General features: G+C 37.6%; 1 protein-coding gene across 3 annotated transcripts in view; it reads left to right on the top strand.

The window, feature by feature from the left end:
• The first annotated feature begins 4987 nt into the window (after positions 1–4987).
• SPTLC1 (serine palmitoyltransferase long chain base subunit 1) overlaps positions 4988–23014 on the top strand; it is a 55910-nt gene continuing 37883 nt past the window's right edge. For all 3 annotated transcript variants that reach the window (XM_039852181.1, XM_039852179.1, XM_039852180.1), the window contains exons 1-5: positions 4988–5130; positions 7253–7360; positions 9890–9984; positions 19982–20075; positions 20625–20697. In XM_039852181.1, coding sequence (XP_039708115.1) covers positions 5074–5130; positions 7253–7360; positions 9890–9984; positions 19982–20075; positions 20625–20697 — 427 coding nt within the window. In that variant the 5' untranslated portion in view covers positions 4988–5073. The remainder of the gene's footprint in view (positions 5131–7252; positions 7361–9889; positions 9985–19981; positions 20076–20624; positions 20698–23014) is intronic.

Genomic DNA, 23014 nt, shown 5'->3' with positions numbered 1-23014 from the left:
GAGTTAAATGGTGGCCCCCCAAAAGACATGTCCATGTCTTAGTCCTCAGAACCTGTGAATGTGACCTTATTTAGTTAAAAGGTCATAACACATAATTAAAGATCCCAAGATGAGATTATCTTCAATTGTCCAGGGCATAAATCCAATGACAAGTTTCCTTCTAAGAAACGAAGAGGAGAGACACATAAAAGAGAATGCCATGTGAAGATTGAGACAGAAATTAGAGCGATGAAGTCAAGGAAAGCATGGGGCCACCAGAACCTGGAAGGAGCAAGAAAAAAGTCTTTCCTAGAGCTTTCAGAGGGAGTGTAGCCCTGTAGATACTTTGATTTTGGATGACTGACCTCCAGAACTATAAAAGAATAAATGTCTCTTGTTTTAAGCTACTGAGTTTGTGTAATTAAGTACAGCAGTCTTAGGAAATTAAGACAGATTTTGGTACTGGGACGTGGAGTGCTACTGTAACAAATACCTAAAACTTTGGAAGTGGCTTTGGAATTAGGTAATGGGTAGAGATTGGAAGAATTTTGAGATGCATGGGAGAAAAAGCTTAGACTTCCTTGAAGAGACTACTAGTAGAAACACGAACTTTAAGGCAATTTTGGTGAGAGCGCAGAAGGAAGTGAAGAGTATGATAGGGAAAGTTTCTGTTATCTCAGAAAATGCATCTCTCATCATGAACAGAATGTTGGCAAATATGAATGATAAAGGCATTTTTGTTGAGGGCTCAGAAAAATGAGGACCATGTATTGGAAATTGGAGGAAAGGCAATCCTTGTGAAATGGTGGCAAAGAATTTGGCTAAATTGTGTCCTGTAGTTATGTGGAAAGCAGAACTTGTAAGTGATGAACTTGGATAATTAGCTGAGGAAGTTCCTAAGCAAAGTGATGAAGGTGTGGACTGGTTTCTTTCTGTTATTCATAATAAAATGTAAGGAAAAAGATAAATTGAGGAAGGAACTGTTAAGCAAAAAAGAAACCAGCACCTGATGAACTGAAATGTTCTTGGCTTATCTGTATTACAAAGGATGAAAAAATTAGTAGATTCACTGTTGGGAAAGTAGGCTCTGGAGAAAGAGCAAAGGGTGCAGCTAGACAAACTTTTGCTGAAAAGATTAGGCATATGACTCCACTCAAACTTCTCAGCAGAGCCAAGAATAGAGATGGGGTTATTCAGGAAACAACTGTTGGGGAACCTCTTGTCTAATGGCATGAATCCTCATGACATATATGGAAGGCTCACAAGGTTTTTGAGAATGTTACATAACACAAACACTTCCAGCTTGGCCTGAAGGGATAGACATGGGACAAAGTGCAAGAGTACTGATTTTTAGAAATTCTATAGGCAGAAAATGGGGTAATAGAGCTATTCAGCTGTATGCATATGCTGCCTGTCAATAAAAAGGAAAAATTACCATGAGGGCAGAACTATGGATGCAGAGGTAGAGGCTGGAGAAATGAGAGCAAAGGCCTATCAAGCTGTTACGAGTACAGAGGCCTATAGAGCTGTGGGCACAGATGATATAGATTTGAGCCACAAAGGATTATTCTAAAGATTGAAATCAAATAAAACTTGCCCTGGTGGATTTTTTTATTTGGAACTAATGATGCCTTTATTACTTCCATTTTCTCTCTTTTAGAATGGAAATATATCTTATACTTGTCTTACCATTGTATTTTGTATGTAATCTTCTAGTTTCACAGGTCAATAGATGAAGAATTTTTCCCTTGGATAGATTATACCCAGAGACTTACCCCTACCTGATTTAGATGACTTAGATGAAAAGATTTGGGACTCTTCGAGCGGATAATAGACAAGTGTTAAGACTTTTTGAGATGTTGGGATGGGGTGAATGTATTTTGTATGTGAGACAGATGTGAATTTGGTAATTAGTGCCAACTCCATTTGGAAATGTAATGCATAGTGCTAGTGTCATTTCACAGGACTGGGAAAAGTCAGAATTAGGCAAATAAATGGCACTGGCAAATTTTGTTATTCCTTTAGGAAAAGATAATTATAAGGCCCATACCTCTCATCACCTGCTAACACCTTTGTTTTGGACTTCTGACCTCCAGAACGATGAGATAATAAATTTCTGTTGTTTTAAGCCACCCAATTGGTAATAATTTGTTATGGCAGCCGTAGGAAAATAAAACAAAATAAAACTGCTATATAACAAACAATCCCAAAGTAGAGGCTTAAAATAATAACAATCATCTAATTTGCTCACAAATTTTGAGTTTGTCTGTGTTTAGCTAGGCATTTCTCACTCGGGCTCTCTTAGGTGGTTGTAACCAGCAGGTGGCTACAGCTGGGGCCATCTTGAAGGTGTCTTACCTCATATGTCTGGCACCTGGACTGGTAAGACTCAAACAGCTGGGGGTTGGAGCTCAGACCCTTTGGCCATCTCTTTCTCACTCTATGTGATCTCTCTACGTGGAAGCTGCATTCTACTGTAGAAGCTGTCACAAAAATATGTACAACCACAAGATAAGATAACATAGACTCTACTTCTTGATGGTGTGTAAAAGAATTAGCAGTACCACTGACTCAATCCAGGGGAGATGGTGAAGTTCGCCCCTCAGAGTTGTCATGGTTTGGGGGGCAAGGAAGCTTCAATATTTATATCCCAGCAACCATTAGTGATGGGCTGCCTGGGGAAAACAAACTTTCTCAGATCCTTCCAATTGTCCACATGAGCAAGGAAACATAGATTCTGGCAGCCTGAAGGTAAGCCTCTTAAAAATGCAGATGATGGCTGTTGGGAATAAAAGCACCTAGAGTAGGCAAAAGACATACTGTACTGGATTCTGGGGGGTGTTGGCAGAGCTCCGACATCATCTGGTAATTAGTGCCAACTCCATTTGGAAATGTAATGCATAGTGCTAGTGTCATTTCACAGGACTGGGAAAAGTCAGAATTAGGCAAATAAATGGCACTGGCAAATTTTGTTATTCCTTTAGGAAAAGATAATTATAAGGCCCATACCTCTCATCATACAAAAATATAATTTCCAGAGTAATTAAAGAGCTAACTATAAACTACAACAAACTGATGCAAATATGGGAGGAAAACATACATGTGGTAAAGATGGTCTTTCTAAGCAAGATACAAACCCAGAGGTAATAAAGGAACAGACTAATACATTACATAAAATTTAAAATGTAGGTATGACAGAAAACATAAACAACTAGAAGAAACTCAGCAAAAATTACTGTCAAACATGAAATAGGAAAACATAAGATATTCGAAATGTATAAAGAGCTCCTATAGAGCTATAAGAAAATACAGAATAACCAATAGAAAAATGGGCAAAATATATGAATTGGTGACTCACAGAAGGACCATTGATGCCAATAAACATAAAAAGTTGCTAAACCTCATGAATAACCAGCAGCATGGAAAATAAAACTCAGTAAGGTATCATTTTATCTCCATTAAATTGGCAAAAACTTTAAAAAGATTGATTATAGTTATCATGGGTTAGAGTGCAGCCACACTTTCAAACATTTTAAATTGGTTGAGCCATTCTGGAGAACAGTATGGCAGTATTTATCAATATTAACAACATGTATACTCTTTGACTATAATTTCACTTTGAGGAAGCTCATCAGAAACGCTCTGACATACACAGAAAGATATACGCACATATATATTGACTGCAGCATTATTTGTAACAGGGAAAAAATAAGGGGAAATCTAAATGTCCACCAGTAGGAAAATGTTTAAATAAAATGGAACAAGAAGTATAAGAAAATATTTCAAGAAAATAGTCTTCTTCAGCCTTTAAAAATACAAGATTTATAGACCAAAAACTACAAGAAAAAATAATAGAAAAAAGCAAGTTGTAGGACAACATTATCCCTATGATTGCAATTGTATTTAAGAAATCCAATGCAAGGAAATGTGTATGCACACTGTGTTTGTATATACCTACTGTGAACCGAAAAGGGGGCTATACACTAAAACCGACAGGCTCGGGGTAGGTGAAAGCACATGGCAGGCCTTAACAAATTCGGTGACTGAAAGTAACCACACAAGATATTACAAACATAAAAAAATTCCTAAGTGGATCATGGTGGGTATTCAAGTCCCAGGCCTGTAGCTTTCATGATAAAGGTCAGTCTTTACTTTAAGTGAAACTTTCTATTGTCTTCGTGCATCTAAGATAACATAACTTTGAGGAATTTTCTTTTCCAGACCTCTAGAAGTCACAACAGCTAGCACCAGAGCACAAGACCATCTGTTTATTGTTAACTACCCTGCATCCAGCAATGTAAAAGAAGTATGTATCTCTCCATTTTACTTTTCATTCAATCCTAGACATTTTTCCGCTTTGCTTTCTCCAGCCTCTTTAATCTTTCACCAATGGATATTATATTATGGAACCTCCCTTAGGTCTTCTCCTTTGATTCCAACGTATAAAATGAACTGCGAAACTGCAATACTCCAAAGCATTTTTTCAATCCGGGAGATTGTTTCCAGGCATGTCCTCAAATTTTTGGCTCTAATAAACTCTTATAAAACTTTTCTATAGGTTGGATATTCTTTCCTCTGACACTATGAAGACATTGGAATGTTCCACACCTACCTGCTAGTGACTTAATATCTGCATGACACACAGTAAGTGCTATATAAGAGTTGGCTATTTTTATTTACATTTCTGTATTTTTAATGATATTACATTCTGAAATTTTTACTTATGTTTTCAATTATATTAATAACACTCGCCCAAATGGGGGCCAAGGGCCATTTGATCCCTCCATCCCCAGAACACGGCAGGGGCCTGGCATATAATGGCCACGTGGAAACACTAGCCCCAGGAACCAGCCTGCTGTTTCCCACCTCTCCCGAACGTCTGGCGATGCCCTAAGTCCATATTCAACCCTCCAGGGCCCTAAGCTTTGCCCACCCCGCGTAGCCCCAGCTTCTCAGTGCCGGGGAAGAGAGGACAGAGTCAAGCGCTCGGCCGCTCCGCCCCGCCCCCTGGCGCGATGACGTCACTGGGCCGCGCCACGCGCGCTGGAGCGTACCTGCGACCCGCCTTCCGGAAGGAGGCCCCGGCAGCTGACCATGGCGACTGCGACAGAGCAATGGGTGCTGGTGGAGATGGTACAGGCGCTCTATGAGGTGAGCTTGGCAGCCCGAGCGGCCCCCAACCACACCTGGCTCGGGGGAGGCGTGCCGGCTCCTGTGGACTGTGGTCAGAGGCGGGGGGTGGGGGGTGGGGGGCGGGAAGAAGGGTTGGCCCCATCACTCCCGGACCCTCGGTGTCTCGCTGGAAGAGCTCGTGGGGGCACACGGTCCCCGTCGCGAAGTGTATGGAGGGACTCGCGGGAGCAGAAATCGAGAGTCTCGGTTTGAGCTGCGAGCGCGGAGCCCACCCTGGATCCTGTCTGGGCGCAGGGAGGGGGCACGGGAGAGAGGCTGGTCCTCAAACACCAGAACTGGGACTGAAGGTAAAACAGGTTGGTGAAAATACAGTAGTACTGCCCCGTCTGGGGAGGTCCTAAGGAAGTCTGGTACTTGGAACTGTGGAGCAAGTAATAGGGGAAAGAATTGTAATAAGTTGGCGTTTGTATTTGTCGAGGGGTTGTGTTACAAGAAAGCCAAATGATTGAGGATTTAGGCAAAAGTCGCTGTGCTTAGAAAGTGAACCTTGGTTTTCTTTTGACAATTGAAAAAAATTTTAACATTGCTGCTCTCTGGCTTGGGCGATGATGGTGTCTTCTATTGCAAGGCTTATCAAGACTTTCTGAAAAACAGTTGACAGAGTGAATGTGGCAAAAGTTATGTCCAACATTAGGTTAATTATAGTAAAAACAGATGAGCCACTAAAATTTTATTATTTGTTGCATAAATGAATAATTGTCTGTTATCCTTTGTTGCTCCCTTCTTGAAAACTCCTTAATTGAACAAGAGTGAGACTTGGTAGAAGTTCTCCCGGATGTAACATTTCCAAGAAAAGAAGCTGCATTTGTGAGTTTTATTAATTCGGTAGACAGTATAAATTTTTCTTAGGATGCTTTCTCTGTGAAGTGGAATGTTTAGTGACTTGGGCAGATAGTTGCCTACTAGAATCCAATTATTGAGAAAACTAAAAGGATATTTAGACTAGAGTTCTTCTTAAATGAATTATATTCAAGGGAGATTGGCAAATTAAAAAAAAAATCATCTTAATGAGAAATTTCTGTTCTTGCTTCACTTTCTATACTCTTGGTGTGTAGAATTTGAGGAGTCTTGTATAGTGTGCCCAAAAAAGATAGCAATGTGTGTATGTAATATATATATATATATATAGTTTGAAATTTATTTGTACATCGACCTGGAAGCTTACATACAAATTTGTCAGCAGCTTTCCTGTCTCATTGTCGTTCTTGATTTTTTTTAGACTGTGGTTAATCATTATCGCTTTCTTTCCAATGTTTGAAAATAATTTGTGTTTATGTTTCTAAACACCTTTTTAAAATGATTTTCCACTGACAACCTTTTGGAGTAGGGCACCCTGTAACTGACTGCCTGGGGTTTATTTGATATGTGGAATCTTCCACATGAACTTTTTGTGTTTCGTTGGACAAAACATAGAAGTCAGCATGGTCTTTATCCTGGAAATGTAGAAGCTGAAAAGAAGACATTTCATTAAAGTGTCTTTATGCCTATTGACATGGACAACACTACATACTTTTGGGGAACTACAGTAGAAAAAAGACCTGCTATCCCTTTAAGCATTTTTTAAGTCTTTTTTTTCTCTGTCACATTCCAAGAAGGATTTAAAGAGGCTGATCAGGAATACAGAAAATGTAGTAAGATGTGCAAAACTGTTTAAGAATTGTGGAAACTAGTTTCCAAATAACACTCTTAACTCATCCATGACAGATGGGGTTGTAGGCTTGTGAAACCATGAAATGTTTGTTATGGTAATTTCCCATCAGTAAAAATTTGAATTACCTAAACGATCTGATAGTTGATATTGTTTGACATGTTGGGATTCTGTGTAAGATTTTATTATTTTAAAGATTTTTTTTTTTCTGAAGAGGTTTTAAAGCTGCAGTATTAGAGATTTTTATTATGTAGAAGAAATTGCCCACTGTTAGAAATGGGAAAAGGAATGAGTAGAAATGAAAAGAGCTTTGAAAGTAAATTTTAAGAAGTAATAGGTTAAAGGTCATAGGGAAGCAGTATTTGCAGGTACATTAAATTTTATATGCAAGTTTTAGAAGTGTTCATTTTTTGTTTTGTTTTTAATTGTCAGGCTCCTGCTTACCATCTTATCTTGGAAGGAATTCTGATACTCTGGATAATCAGACTTCTCTTCTCTAAAACTTATAAATTACAGGAACGATCTGATCTTACAGTCAAGGTAAGAAATTAAATCTCTGTTATTTGGTATATTATTATAGTTGTTACATCTTTCCAAAAAGGACTTGTAGTGGCTCAACTATATGCTAAAAGGTGCTAAAATATTTTCTGTAATGTAAGGAAATCAAAGGGAATGAAATATCAGGGTAGGCAAAATACAGGGAAGCCCTGGTAAAGTAACTACTTAGAAGAGCACCATGTTACAGACCTCTCCACTTTGCCAGGGATAAAGAGAGGTCTTATGAATAGGTGATGAAAGGGAAGCATAGACAATTACTGGATTTTACATATCCATATGCAAGATTACAGGACTTGCTCAGGGAAAAGCCCTACTATTTTTGAAGCATGAGTGAAGATTTCCCTTGTGGTCTTTGTAAAGGAAATTCAGAGTTGGAAAGAATCCTCCTCACCACATACTCCCCACTTCCCCACACCAAAGCAAATTTCAGTTTCGATGTGTTCTATATGGCAAGGGACCCAGCTCAAGCCCAAGCCAGGCAAACCTTAGGAAGCAGAAGTGTCTAGAGGATCTATGGTGTTGCCCACTTGCATCCCATTACTATGAGGGACAAGGGGGCTTGAGGAAAAGATGCTTACCCTTCTCACTCAGGTAGGAGTACTTAGTGACTATGCCTCAGTGTTGGAGGGGAAGGGCAGATTTGACTGCAGCATAGTTTCTGTCATTCGAATTGTTGTGCCAGAATACTTAGGGAGGCAGGGTCTATGAGACATGTTTCCCCACAAAATCTATAAAACTTTTGTTCACAAGGCAACATTGAGTGCAGCACAAAGATGAAGCACTGGGATTTTCTTTACTTTCTGAAGCATTCACAGAAGAAAATGCAAGTGGAGTGGAATTACCACAGCAATGTGCGATTGCTTCCATGGTTTCACTAGCTAGCTGCTGCTGTGCTGATCATTAATCACGAAACAGTAAGACACTGCCCCCTAGGGAACATGCAGCATATGGTTCTTAGAGCAAAAGTTTCGGCAACCTGGGTAAAGCAAAATAGAAATGTCTCATTGCATGATTTCTTGCAATCTTTAATATGCCAGTGAATATTTGAACCTCTGTTTGAAGGAATACCCTAAACCTGACCACAGACCTCTCTCCTTCACCTTTTATTTTGTGAATACTTTGTGGGATTAATGTGCTGTGGAACACTCTTTCGATAGCATTGCAGTAAGACTGGGCCTTCCAGGCTAGAAATCCCATCTGTTCTTTTTATCCTCAGTATTTAGAAACTCCTTGTGAATCATTAGGTGGCCATGAAACAGATTTCTAGGCCAGCTTTTTAAATGGATTGATTAATCTAAATTTTCTTAGTTTTAGTTTAAACATATCGATCCACACATATGTACATGTTTTAGAGTGCTACATAAACATAATTTTAGAGTAAACCTCTGAAAGCAAACTTAGAACAAGATTTGGTAATTACTGACATCTTTCCCTAAAAGTAGTAGAAGAAAAAACCTGAGTGTTGCGAGTGAGAAATGACTTCCTCAGTTTGATAGACCTCCAGAATTTCTTGAATACCAGAGCATCTTGAGTGGATTCTAACAGCTGTCTGCACAGTAGCAAGTGCATGACATGTATGTACTCCAGGCCAGTTCGGGCTGCTGTTCTCTACCATAAGGTCAGAAGCAGATGAGGACTTTATTGGCTGATTTATTCAGCCAGTATCTTTGAGTGCCTGAACATCAGGCAAATATGCTCTTGGTCCTGCTCTGGAGTTGCCTATCAGAAGAAAAATGCACAGAAGCATTTGACCAGACGTATGAGACTGGAACTATTGAGAGGTCTATCTGTGAGGCAAGAGTCTGTGGCCGTCATGTTAATTTAAGTGCCCCATCTTATCCTGTATATCCAAACTACATTCTCAGAATTACCTTTTATTCTGAGTCAAGAAAGGATAATAAACTCAAAATAGTCAAAATACTTAAAATGCATGAAGTAACAGGTAAAAGGAACAAAGTAGCTTTTTGTGAGAAATTTCCAAACAAAATCGCATTATAATAATTATAAGAGAGTTTTTTTCTGTATTTCAGCTACATCTGAATCCCTGCACATGGCTTATAGAAACAGTGCTCTGTGATCTGGTTGATTCTGTCCCATGACAGTCACCTCTATAAACACTTTGAGTATCACTTTCTGTGTTGTCTTAGAATAAATGCTAAGCTGACTTAGCAGAAATCATGCTTCTCATCTTTGTGTTGTAGACTTTCTTTTTGTTTTATAATCACTATAAGTTATACTTCCATTTCCCACAGAGAAAAATCCTGAGCATAGAAATAAAATTTTCTTATTTTATTTGCAAAACTATAAGGAAAAAGAGCCTTTGGCTTGTAGAAGAGGTGAAGAAGTTAAGTGCCCAAAACTCAAAAATGATTCTCTTTCATTGATAGCCACACAGCTCTTTCTGGATGTGTTCATTATGACGGTTCCATAACAACAAAAAATTTAGGTACTGCTGGAGTCACTGTCCAGTGATTAGCATTGTGCTGTATTTTAACACCTTTTCTTCTATAGGAAAAGGAAGAATTGATAGAAGAGTGGCAACCAGAACCTCTTGTTCCTCCTATCTCAAAAGACCATCCAGCTCTCAACTACAACATTGTTTCAGGGTAAATCTGTTTGCTACTGAAGGATTTGTATTTGGTTTCATGCAGGTAAACTAGACAAAGTATACAGTGGTTCAATTGGTGTTCCTTTTTTAACTGCAGTAAAACATGTAGAAATTTCCACAGATCAGAACTAACTGTTTTACTTCTCAATGTAAAAAAATTTTTTTAGGAATGGTATGGGCATTTTTTATAGTTTTCAATTCGGGCATTATAGTTTGTCCATTTTTTCTAAAAAATAAAAATACCTCTTTTTCAAAATAGTACATGCACATATGTCAAATGGTCAACATACTTAAAATGAAAAGCAACACTTCTGCTTTTTCTCACCTGGTTTTGTTTCTGATTTTTCTTTTGCTGCAGGTTACAATTATAACTAGATGGTAATAGCATGCTTACACTACTCTTTCTTGATTGATTAACTATAGACAACGCCTGTTGACTCTCATAATATGAATTATGAAACTTTAGCTCACTTAGGCTACCTCTCCTCTTTCTTTCAGTATCTTATTCGATTTTACTTTTAGTTCTATTAGTTATCTTTGCTTTATTGTATGTGCTTTATTTAAGAAGTATTTTTAAAATACAGGAAATATCAGACACATTTGTATCAACCATCTAGAATTAATAGGCATTAACATTTTGCTACCTTTAGTTGAAATGTTTTTTAAAAAAGTAAAATGTTACAAATATAGCTAAAGTAACCCCTTCCCATCTATCACTTACTCTTGCCTCCCACACTAGATAACCACTATCTTAAAGTTGGTGGGTGTTTTTCCTTTGCTTATGTTTATACTTTTTCCACATATGCCTGTTGTCATGAAAATATTTAGTATTTTGTTTAAAATGTGATGCAGGAAATTTTCAGTGTGTCCTACTTCTGGTTTGATCTGTGAGAGCCTTGTATTTTTCACTACCATGGATTTCTTTGTTCTTAAAAAAATTCTGCATTTTCTAAAATCAAACTTACAAATCATTAATCTTGTGGAAGAAATCCTTCCCTACCCCAAAAGTCTAATTTGCCTTTTTTCCTTGTGATGGTCAGTTGTCTTAGCATTGTTAGTTGAATAGTCCATTTTTTACCTATTGACTGGTTAGAAATTTCTCTTCTTTTGTACACTAAGTTCTCTTGTAAAGGATCTGTTTCTGGCTTCGTTTCTATTTTTTCGGTGTATTTGTTTCTCCCTGTGCCAGAACCTCACTCATATAAATACGGCTTAAGAAGAGGCCTTGATAAGAATCGGTCCTTCACCTCCCTGTTCTTCAAAACCATCTAGGCTACTCTTGATTCGTCACTCTTCACTGTGATCAAATTTGTCCAAAAATTGAGTTTATGAGTAGCGGTGCATTTGTCTAAAAATTGAGTTTATGACTAGCGGTGCATTGAACTTACCGATTAATTTGGAGTGAAATCTTCCTAATACTGAATTTCATCACCATGTACTTGGTGTGTCACTTGTATACTTAAGTCCTTTATGTCCTGCAATAAAGCTACATGATTTTCTTTGTAAAGACTTGGTCTGTCTTTTCTGTTTCTGCTTTTATTTTGAAACGTGTAGATTCTCATGTGGTTGTAAGAAATAATACAGAGAGAGTCCACATACCATTCCTTAGTTTTCCCAACAACCAGAAATTGACATTGTGTATTGACTAATAGATTCATCCCTAGGTTACAGAGTGTTTTCGTTTCTGTCATGAGAAGTGTCTTTTTCTTCTTGTTCCTGTGTTATTGAAGTAGGTGGGACACTTGCATGTAGTGTAGAATATGGGTGGTAGCAAGGGCCTCAGTGTCCTATTCCTGATGGCTTTTAAGAGATAACCTGTATCAAGTTAAGGGCCTTCCTTTCTCTAGTTTGCTAACAGAACTTTTTGTTTTTATAAATCAGAATATTAAAATTTATCCAATATGTTTTCTGTATCTGTTGAGATGGTTATGACTTTTCTCCTCTAATTAGTTACTATATTGAGTTATACTGATAGACTTTTTTAATTAGTTATGCATATATGTAAATTTTTATGACAGAAATTGCAATCCACCATGCCACCCTTCTTCACCTCAGATTCCCACTCTGTAGAAGTAACCACTTTATATTTATCTCTTATTTGAAGGAACTTGCTTATAATGTTATTTCTTAATTTCTTTTTCCCCCCAGGTTTAATTACATTTATTAATTTTAGGAGGTAAATTAATTTTAGGCTCTCTGAAAAAAAAATGCACACTTGGCTATCTCCAGGTCCATAGTAGCCCCTATGTTGTCTTCGTGTGGACTAGAAAAACCACCCTTCCTCTGGCAAATGCAACAGTCTGATGTGGACCTTGGCTGTGGTGTGGCTCCCTGGGCACCATTGACAAGACACCAGCTGCGCAGCCACACGCTGCTGCCCTGTCGTTCCCCTTTCTCCCAATATAGTTCTATTATTGCATCATGTGATTAGTGTTTGCATTTTTATGACTGCATTAATATCGTTCATTAATTTAGGTTAGTGTCCATTTTTTTCAATATGCAGAATATTTTAATTACTTTTCTTGTTTTCTCTAGAGTTAATCGGGGTTTTTTTTTGGTCCACTTGCTTGCTTGTTTTATGTAACAGTCTAATTCATCCCTTTATCTTCCTCCAAGAAAATGTAAATCTTTATTCAGAATGTTCAGACGCAGGAGTTATCTCTTGGGTTCACTTTCATTATTCTTCCTGGAACTATTGTTGTCCTGCTTCAGTCTTGACTGGTTGCTGTACTGAGCTGCTGCCCAGGGTGGCCTTGGAATTTCAACCTCACCATTAGCTCTGGAATTCCCTTTGTGTCTTTCCTGCATTGTCAGTGCCCTCTCTCTTGGTTTACTCCCAGATATTGATAGAGTACAGGTGGACTTCTGAGGAAGGCCTATGGAAGGTAAGTTTTTGAAACTTTACAGGTCTTAAAATTAGTTTTTAGTTTACTCTTTCACACTAAAGTGATTGTTTTATCTGTTTTTATTGCTCTGTTAGACGCTTTCTCAATGTCTAGTGATCCTTAGTGTCTTTTTTTTCCCCAGTATACAGAATATTTTCATTATAATAAACAGCATTATGAAAATAGTCTGCAAAAACCACAAAAACTATGATGTTTTGTTGATATTGATAAATTAGGAGTTACTTTTCAATTTATGCAATATTTCTTTACATTCAATACTGAGTTGACACAAAAATAAATGAATTAACTTGGATATGTCTTTTTCTTGAAATAACAGCCTTATTGAGATATATCCACATACCATAAAATTTACCCTTGTAAGGTATACAATTAAGTGAGTTTTAGTATATTCACAGAGTTGTGTAACCATCGCCACCATCTAACTCCAGAATATTTTCATCACCCCAATAAGAAATCCCACACCCATTAGTAGTCACTCCCCAGGCCCTGACAGCCACTAATCTACTTACTAGATTTGCCTCTTCTGGACATTTCATATAAACTTGCCTATTCTGGAAATTTTACATAAAAGGAATCATGCAATACGTGGCCTTTTGTGTATGCCTTCTTAAGCATAATATTTTCAAAGTTCATCCATGTTGTAGCATATATCAGTGCTTCACTGATTTTTATGAGCGAATAATATTCTACTGTGTATATAGATCACATTTTGTTTCCACATTCCTCAGTTGATGGGCATTTGGGTTGTTTCTACTTGGAAATGCATGGGGAAAAAAAAAAACATGTATATCATTCCTATGAATACTTGTATACATACTTTTTGTGTAGACATATGTTTTCATTTCTCTTGGGTATTTACCTAAGAGGAGTTGTTGAGTCATACGGTAACTTATGTTGAGGAACCACCATTCTGTCTTCTGGGATGTAAACTGGCTGAATCAGTTTACATCCCAGGGCAATGTATGAGTTCTTTTCTTCACATCCTGGCTAACATTGACTCTCTGTCTTTTTGACTATTGGCATCCTGATAGGTAGGAAGTGGTATCTCATTGTACTTTTGATTTGCATTTTTCAAATGGTTAATGATATTGAACATCCTTTCATGTGCGCTTATTGGCCATTAATATGTCTTCTTCAGAGAATTGTCTACTTAAGTCATTTGCCCATTTTTTACTTAGTTTATCTGTCTTTTTATCATTGAGTTGTAAGAGTTCTTTATATATTTTGGATACTAGGCCTTTATCAAATATATGACTTGTAAATATTTTCTCCTGTGGGTTTTTGTATCACTTCTCTCATAGTATACTTTGAAGCACAAGTGTTTTTAATTTTAATGAAGTCCAGTTAATCTATTTTTTATTTTGTTGCTTGTGCTTTTGTGTTAAATCTAAAAATCTTTACCTCATTCAAGATTATGAAGATTTTATACCTTTGTTTTCTTTTAAGAGTTTATAATTTTTACTCTTAAATTTAGATCTGTGATTTATTTCGAGTTAATTTTTATAATGGTGTGAGATAGGGGTTCATCTTCATTCTTTTACATGTATACCCAGTTGTCTCAGCATCAGTTGTTGAAAAGACTGTTCTGTCCATATTGAATTGTCTTGGCACTCTCTTGAAAATCAGTTGACCATAAATGTTAGATTGTCCATTCATTTTAAGAATGAGATACTGAAATGCTAACTGGAAGCCCTGTGTAAATGGATTGAACTTCCTGACTGGTGATGGGCATCACTCTAGGATAATTGGACAGGGACCTGTTCATTTATCTTAGGGGACCCCAATCTCAGCATTTTCTATTTTCTCTGAACTTTGAGTTTCACCAAAAAGGAATCTTCCAGTGTGCTGGGGGCAGGGAGGTAAACCTGATTTCTAGCTTTCTGAGAACTGAGTTGGAGGTGGAAGGCTCAGTGTCTCATATTTTATTATGTAGGTTTATGCTTAATTTCTGTTTCTAGAGTGACATCTGTCCCCTCACTGGACCTTCAGACTTTCAGTTTATATTCAGCCCTTCTAGAGACTGAATCTCCAGCCTTTCTGTAGGGTGAGAAGGAAATTTGAGGTAACGATTGCTGCTTATGAAGGTTTCTGAGCCATCCTCCACTAGTCCACCCCTCCTGTTCCCCACTCTCACAAGGAGTCATGATCCCAGCCTGGGAGGTGAAGGTTTTCAGGCTGTCCTCTTATAGTTCACCCCACACGTTCCCCACTGTCACAGAGAGCCGTGTCCCAAGATTGGGAGCATTTTGGGCGTTACTGTCATCTCCTATGTCCCGGGATTGGTAAGGTTAGACCTTTAGACTTTGTAGGCATTTTTTGTGAGGTATCAGAAGGGACCAGAGGTTGAAATGTTTTTTTTTTTCTTTTGTCTTGTTTATCAGAAGTCACTAGTAGGTTTTTCTATTAATAAATAATCCTTACATCCCTAGAATAAACCTATTTAAGCATGAATTTGGTTTTTATACATTGCAGGATTTGTTTTGATAATATTTGGGACACTGTGTATTACCTGTGTGTGTTCTACTGAATATAGATTTTTTGAATCCTGATTCAGTGTCTTCATTTAGTTTGTAAAGCTATTCGGCTTTCCTTCTAGAGTAAGTTTTGTTTACCATCATTTAGTCATTGTCCATTTCTCATGTTTCAAATATGTTGGTATGAATAGTTTATAGGATTCTCCTGGGCATGGATATGGAAAATATATACATGTAACTTTATTATACAGATCTGTATAATGACACATCTGTGGGTTTCGGGTCTCCTCAGTCAAATTCTCCAGAAGTTTGTCTTCTGGTTTAGTTGAGTCTCTTTTGTTTTATTTTCTCCATTTTTGAGCCTTTCTTGGAGACACAGACATTAACCTTCTGCCCACATCCATTCTCCCCACGAAGGTACCTCACTGTAGTACCTTGTTACGCTTTCATCATCATTTCGTGTGTTATACATTTCTATGTTATTAAAATGCTACATTTTATTTATATATTGTATGTATATTTGAAACCTCATAACTTACTATTTTATGAATGTATGTTTTTAATTTTCTGTTCTAGACTTCATTCTGAATTTTTTACAAGATTTTTTCTCAACACTTATTTTTTCCAACAAGTATTTGAGCGCCTGTTCAAGGAATGTGCTGAGCACATTGGTTTATATAACAATAAATCACAATCTTAGTTTTCTTAGGGCAGACAGATCAACAATGAAATAAATATAACATTAGCTAATGTTAAATGGTATAAAGAGATATTAAAGCAGGGCAAACAGAGATGGGGGTGTTAGATGTACTTTTTGTTCATTTCTTCTGACCACTACAAATTATTCCGATGGGTATAGTCACCAATATTTAGCCATTTTCCTCGAGGTGGTAAAAAATTCCATCTCAAGGAAAAAGAGGCCACAAAAAATCCTGTGGTTAATATCCCCTGTGGACCTGTTTGAGTCCCTCTGGGAGTATACAGCCAGGAATGGGGTACATGCTCATTTGATATACCTCTGGGACTTTTCTCCATCATGATCCACCCATCTATGCTCCCCTGAGTTAGTATATGTGAGCATAGTTCCCCCCAGCCCGGGTTAGTAACATTGTTTTATTTTGCATTTCTCTGATTATTTGAACCTTTAAATATCATTTCATTTCTTTATTAGCTGCCGGGGTTTTCCTTTCTGTTCTTTTACCTCTTTTTCTGCTGATTCCCAGCCTGTCTTTTGATTAGCAAATTCCATATACCATGTTGATTTTAATCTTTGGTCAGTTTTTGGTGTAGTACTCTATTACATTGATTCAAAGACACACTTTTTGCCCTCTATTTTAAGATCTCTGAAATGGAGTGAATCTTACAGCTGCTGAGAGTCATTGTTAACTGGGTGGGGGCGGGGGTCATCATTGCCTGTGTACCAATAACCTTGGTCATGGTTGTGCTTACTGCCAGAACTTCAGTTGAGTTATGCACACTGGTATTTAAATCAGCTGATGGCAGGAGAAATGGCTAGACTCTTCCGAGCAGGTGAACACAGGCTGCTGTGACTAAGGCTTTGAACATCCCTTTGTCAAATTTCTGCTTACTTTGAATAATAATAGCTTACGTTCTTTTTTTTTTAATTATTAAATATATTGGGGTGACATTGGTTAATAAAACTATATAGGTTTCAAGTGTGCAGTTGTATATTACATCATCTGTATATTTCATTGTGTGATCACCACTCAAAGGCAAACCTTCCATCATCATATATTTGACCCCTTTACCCTTTTCTACCTCCCTTTCCCTCTGGTAACTACTAAACTGTTGTCTGTGTCTATGAGTTTTAGTTTATTTGTTATCTTTCTAGAAACCTGATTCCATTGGCAAAAGATGGAACTAGGAGTTTAGTCCAATAGCAAAGTTCCAGCATTAAACATTAGAGAATGGGTGACACTAACTTGTCAGGTAATCTCATGGATGATAGTGGAGCATCCTGCAAAGTAATGCTGGGATACTTGATGGCAAGTAGCAGAATGTTGTGTGAATATCCATGGTATGCATGACTTAGTAGAGGAGAACAGATGGTCAGAACTGGGGTAAAGTGGTTAGGCATGTCTTGACTGATTTAACTTGCTTACATTTTCCTTTTCATAAGTACAAAAGAGTGTAACAAGAATCTGTGCCTAAGAATACCTAGTAGATGTTTTCATCAAATATAAACTAAAAAATTCTAGATGACAAGTAAATATCATTACTTTTTAATTGGCAGTGTTTTTCTTCCTTGTTGCAGACAAGATACAGTTATGCCTTCTTAGATTCAATGAAATACAGTAAATATCTTCATCACACATCTGTTAACTTTGTCTTAGGTATCTTCGTTGAACCAGAATTCTTAATTTTGACTTGGTCAGATTCATCCATTTTGGCCTCATGGTTTGTGTGTTTTAGAGATCATTTCCTACTCTAAGTTCACAAAGACATTCTTCTACATTTTCTTCTATTATCTTTTCCAGATGTCTTTTAGGTTTTTAATATGTCTGGAATTCACCTTTGTACATAGTTCTGCAACTTTATTTTTCTTTATAGAGAAAAATCTATGTATAACTTAGTGGTTTGTGGGGCAACTGCTATCATTTGCCAAGTATTTATGTATACACAGTTTTCTTGAGTACTAGATTCTTTCATTGGTCTGGTTGTCTATTCTTGCAGTTTCAAACCTGATGTTAACAGAGATCTGTTATATTTTATTCTTTCTGGTAAAGCACCATCCTCCCTATTTCTAAGTTCACTTACCATTCACGAACCTTTATTCATCCAAATAATTAATGACTCTCACTAATAATAAGGTTGTGGGTTTTGATTGGAAAGGGTTTTATTTTCCCTCTTTCTAGTCCTTTGAGACCTCGCTTGTGGAGATGTCTTTCTAGGTTGGTTTTATTTGCTTCTGCAAGGTGATCCTGAAAGGTCTTATGCTCCAGGATTCCTGTGTCAGGAGCCTGCATTGGGCACAGGTGTGAGCCTTTCATTTCTCACATGAAACAGTTTTCCTTCCCTGTTCCAAGTGCTGGACAGAAATCAGATCCCGACATCCCTGTGTCATGCTGCCTCTTGACTGTGGTCAGAGGCTTTGGGTGTGTTTACTCTTGATAGTTTGATTTCTCTCTGTGTTACAGTTTTTGTAGAATGGCCTTGACTTTCATAGCAGCAACCATTACTACAGGGTTGTCTACATGGGTGTTTTTTTTTTTTCATCTTTTTGTGAGTGCCAGAACCTACACACCAGGGAGGACTTGAGAAACTTAAAGAAGCCTTGAGAATTAGGAAGCTAAATGATGCGATGGATTCACAATCACAGTGGGTGATTTGAAATAGAAGACGCCCTTGAAGCCATAGGGAAGAAGGAAGAAAATATTTAAAGAGCACCTCTTATGGGACAGGCACTTTTATGATGACAATTACCTTGAGAGAAAGGTTCTCTCCTCATTCTGTAAATGAAGAAACTGAGGCTCACGGACGCCAGGTAATGTCCCCAAGTCTCAGAAGCCATCAGTAGCAATAATGCAGATGAGATCTGTCTGACTGACTACAGCCTGTGTTCTTTTCAGTGAGTCATCTTGGCTTTTATGAGTTTATCTGATTTTGTGAATTTACTTCAAGCTGTCATTCATTCCCTTCCCTAGTTTTCCTGCATCTTGTTATTTTTCTCATAGAAAACCAGTTCTGTTAAAACATACCAGTGAGAGCAGTTTCTCAGTCTTTCCTGGCTGCAGCCCAGTATGCAGACCAGTGCAGATGCATAATAAGTTCCTGGCCACAGTCCTTTCTCTTCCCCTATGCAGTGTATTGTGACATTTCCATTCCATTCTAAGGGTTTTCTTTAGTTAAAATAGACTGGTTGTGACTGACTAAATTGGTCTCACAGCCCTTTAATAAAGAGCTCATGGCCCTGTGTTTTTGAAGCATGGCCTAGAGCTAGAGTGTTTGTCAGCAAAGGACTTGACAAATTGTCTCCTCAAGAGCCCACTTCCTGCCCCAGCCATACTTGGATCCACGCTTCTGATTCTTTTAAAAACTTTCTTTTTTCAGGTGTGACCTAGGAATTCCTCTTAATAGTATGCCAGCATTAACTTAAGAAATTAGGCACTTGTCCACTTACTTTTTTCGTGGCTTCCTATAGATAAATTTATTTGTAAATGACTTAACTGTAAGATCATAACTTGTTCTGCCTATTCTTGCCTTTGATCTTGGTCTTTTTTATACTTTCCTCTCTTTTTATCTTATCCCAGAATTTTTCTGAGGTACTTTATTTAGCTGTTCTTTCTTACGTGAATTTAAAATCAAAACAAAGATTTGCCATCCATCCATCTTGAAATTCAAGCTCACTTTTTAATGTAAGTAGTGCAGGGTAGCCTATTAAGAATGGAATTAATGACAGGGTATCTGATTTTTAATATACCATTGTCTAATTTTACTTTTTAAAATAAAAAGTTAAAGAGCTAGGAGACTGGTATGCAAATAGGGTAGAATGGTAACATTTGTATATCCTGACTACTACCAGGGTAATGTCATAGTGTGTGTGCTATAACATGAATACCTGCTGAAGTAAACCACTCTTGTCTCTTTTCCCCAGCCCTCCAAGCCACAACATCATAGTGAATGGAAAAAAATGTATAAACTTTGCCTCATTTAATTTTCTTGGATTGTTGGATGACCCTAGGGTCAAGGTAAGCAGCACCTATGCTGAAGTGGACAGATAGCATGACTGACTTAAGAAACTGGACATAAAATCAAAGACAAATGCACAATTTTAGAAAGGGCTCCATAAGTGTCTACCATTACTCTTTTCTGGAAGAACTGTGACCTGGATTTACACAGATGGTGGCAGGAATGTCTAATGAGGCTTAGTGTTGTACAAGCCAGACCTAGAGATAGTTGGAGATGTATCTAAGAAATTACTCTATTTCCTATTGAGAGTGTTGGCTAGTAAACATTTTTGAGGACAGACTATGTCTACAAAATACCAGAAACTACAAAGGCATTGAGTTAATCAGGTTTTGATATTCGAACTAATAGAACATTTCTATGTTTTAAGTTATCCCTAAACCCTTAATGTTTGACTTTTCTTTACATTCTGTTGTTAGAATGTCATTTCTGAGAAAGGAAGGAAAATGGTTGAGGGAGGGAGGAGTTATGTAGGTTAATGAATAGGAAATGTAAATTTTGAACTCTTAAAGATAAATTATTAAAATCTAATTTTCTTTTCTTCCCCAAAGGCAGCAGCTTTGGCATCTCTAAAGAAGTACGGTGTGGGGACTTGTGGACCTAGAGGGTTTTATGGCACATTTGGTATGTTTTTGTTGTATTTTTCAGACTGATACTTTCAAGAATTAAGATTCTATTCAATTTCAAAACTCTCAGCAAAAGATAGCCTTAATTAGTTATGTTGTTAAGTTGGTGAGTGCTATTTCTTGCCTAATTTTCTAGTGTGTATTTGGAACCGTTGGTGGGAGGTGCATTGATCTGGGGTTCAATGACACTTGTGGAGAAGAGCTGTAGGTACGTTAGGTGTGTACCTCATAGGTCTAAGCCCAAGCTGCTATTGCATGTGCCTCAAGAGGCCAGAGGTATGAGGAGACACAGTTTGTTTCTGTTGTGCATGACAGTTGTAACGGGAAGGGTCCGGTTGTGGGCAGTTCTGCTCTTCATAATTGTGTAGAAATCCTAATCTTCTCTGCTCCAGTGTGGAGGAGACCTTCCTGGTTTGCGTGGCTGCCATGTAGGAAGTATGTGGGGAACAGGAATGCAGGGCAGCAGTACCCTTTTAGGTGGGCAGGTGGCACTGCACATCACTCTGTCCACATTACATTGGTGAGAACATAACCCAGGTCATGCTTCACTGCAAAGGAGGCAAGGAAATAGCCTAGCTGGGCAGCCACCACATGCTAAGAAAAAAGGCAAGAACAGATTGGGGGGCAGTAGACTCTGTAGCTTTTTCCTTCTGGGATAAAGATGAAGGATCATTGATTTTCTTGTGTTCAGGTGATCCCAGGACAGGCTAACTAAATATTAGGATGAGTGTGTGATTTCAGACACTACAAACTACCTGAGAGTTGTCAAAGATGACCCTGGCATTTTGTGGTTATGTTTATTAAATGCATAATTATTTGGTTCTGAAAATTTCAAAAATGCTAAATAACTGTTAAATGAATATACTACTGGAAATAACATTCTGACTTACAAAATGTCAGAGTTAGAGTGTGGGGAAGGTAGAGCTTCTATACTCATTTCTACCTCTGGGTCTTTGTGTGTGTGTTTTTTTTTCACTTTAACATTTAAGATGTTTTTATTTAAGGGAGCACCTTTCTTTATTCCTTAGCTAGCTTGATGGTTAAATTATTTATATTGGAAACAGGTGACTGGAGTTAGTGTACAAGAATCCTACAGCTGGAAAAGATCTTAAAAATCTTGTATTCCAGCATCCCAATTATTCATAAGAGGAATAGAAAGCCCAGAGAGGTTAAGTGACTGCCACACAGTCACACAGCTCATTAACTTCGGCCCTAAAACTAGAAACCAAGTTATGCTGACTCCCAGTATTAATGGCAGGATCAAAGACTTAAACGAGCTCAGCTCAGTCTCCCTTTATTCTCTAGCCTAGTGTGAACATGGGTTGATTTCTTGGTTTTGATCCATAGGGAATGATTTTTCTTGAAAAGTATTAGAAAACTAGAAACAGCATTTTTTATGAGGGAGGTTGTTGTAATCTGATCAACAAGGCTTGCTTTCTATGATCTGCTTGCTGGGCTAAAGTAGTTACTTTCCTAAAAGCCTCTCTTTTTAGTAGATTTTATTTGTGTGTGTGGCCTTGGCCCCTGCTTGAGTGTTAATCTGAGATGACAGATAAGAGATTTATTGCTAAATCAAGTCATAAAAAACAAATGTTTTAAATCTTCAAGACCAGTTTTCCAAGAGCTGTGGAAGTGCATTATTAGGATAGCCCAGTCAACTTTCCAGTTGGATCACCTGAAATTTAATATGTATAACAGTGTGCTTTGTGCTTCCAAATGTGGGGTATTTGGATAAATGGTTTTTAAATAATTTTCTTGATTGAATAATTCAGGCCATGATATAAACTTCAAAGGTATATAGAGATAGTGAAAAGTCTTTCCTTTCTTACTACCATCCTACCCCACAAAAAGACAGCTACTATCAATCAGTAGTTTATCAGTTCTAACAGAGGCTTTTTTTTTTTAGAATATACAAACCACTTCCATACATGTATATTTCCCCTCATTTTTACAAAAATAGTAGTATACCACACACATTCTGTACCTTGCTGTTGGAGTGTTTTAAATTGGATTTGATTGTTCCGGTGTCTGAATGGATCACCAGAGGCAGTATAATGGACACATTGTTATATATCAGCTCCTCTGTAAACAACTTTATTGGTCACTGAGTCATATTTATTCTAACTGTGGTTGAAGCTTCAGACTGTGGCATCTGGCAAAGGTTGAAGGTTAATTTGTAGTGTTTTCGTAACAAGACACTAAACCTATAGCTTATAGTCATGTGTAATGTTTTCCTAGTACATTGTCCTATGGATAAACTTGTCTTGTTTCTTAATAGTTGCCCATATTTACTTGTCATCTTTTTTCTTTCTTTG

The sequence above is a fragment of the Pteropus medius genome, unplaced genomic scaffold (assembly GCF_902729225.1).
Source record: "Pteropus medius unplaced genomic scaffold, Ma_sr-lr_union100, whole genome shotgun sequence".
Taxonomy (NCBI): domain Eukaryota; kingdom Metazoa; phylum Chordata; class Mammalia; order Chiroptera; family Pteropodidae; genus Pteropus; species Pteropus medius.
This window is presented reverse-complemented; position numbering and strand designations above follow the sequence as displayed.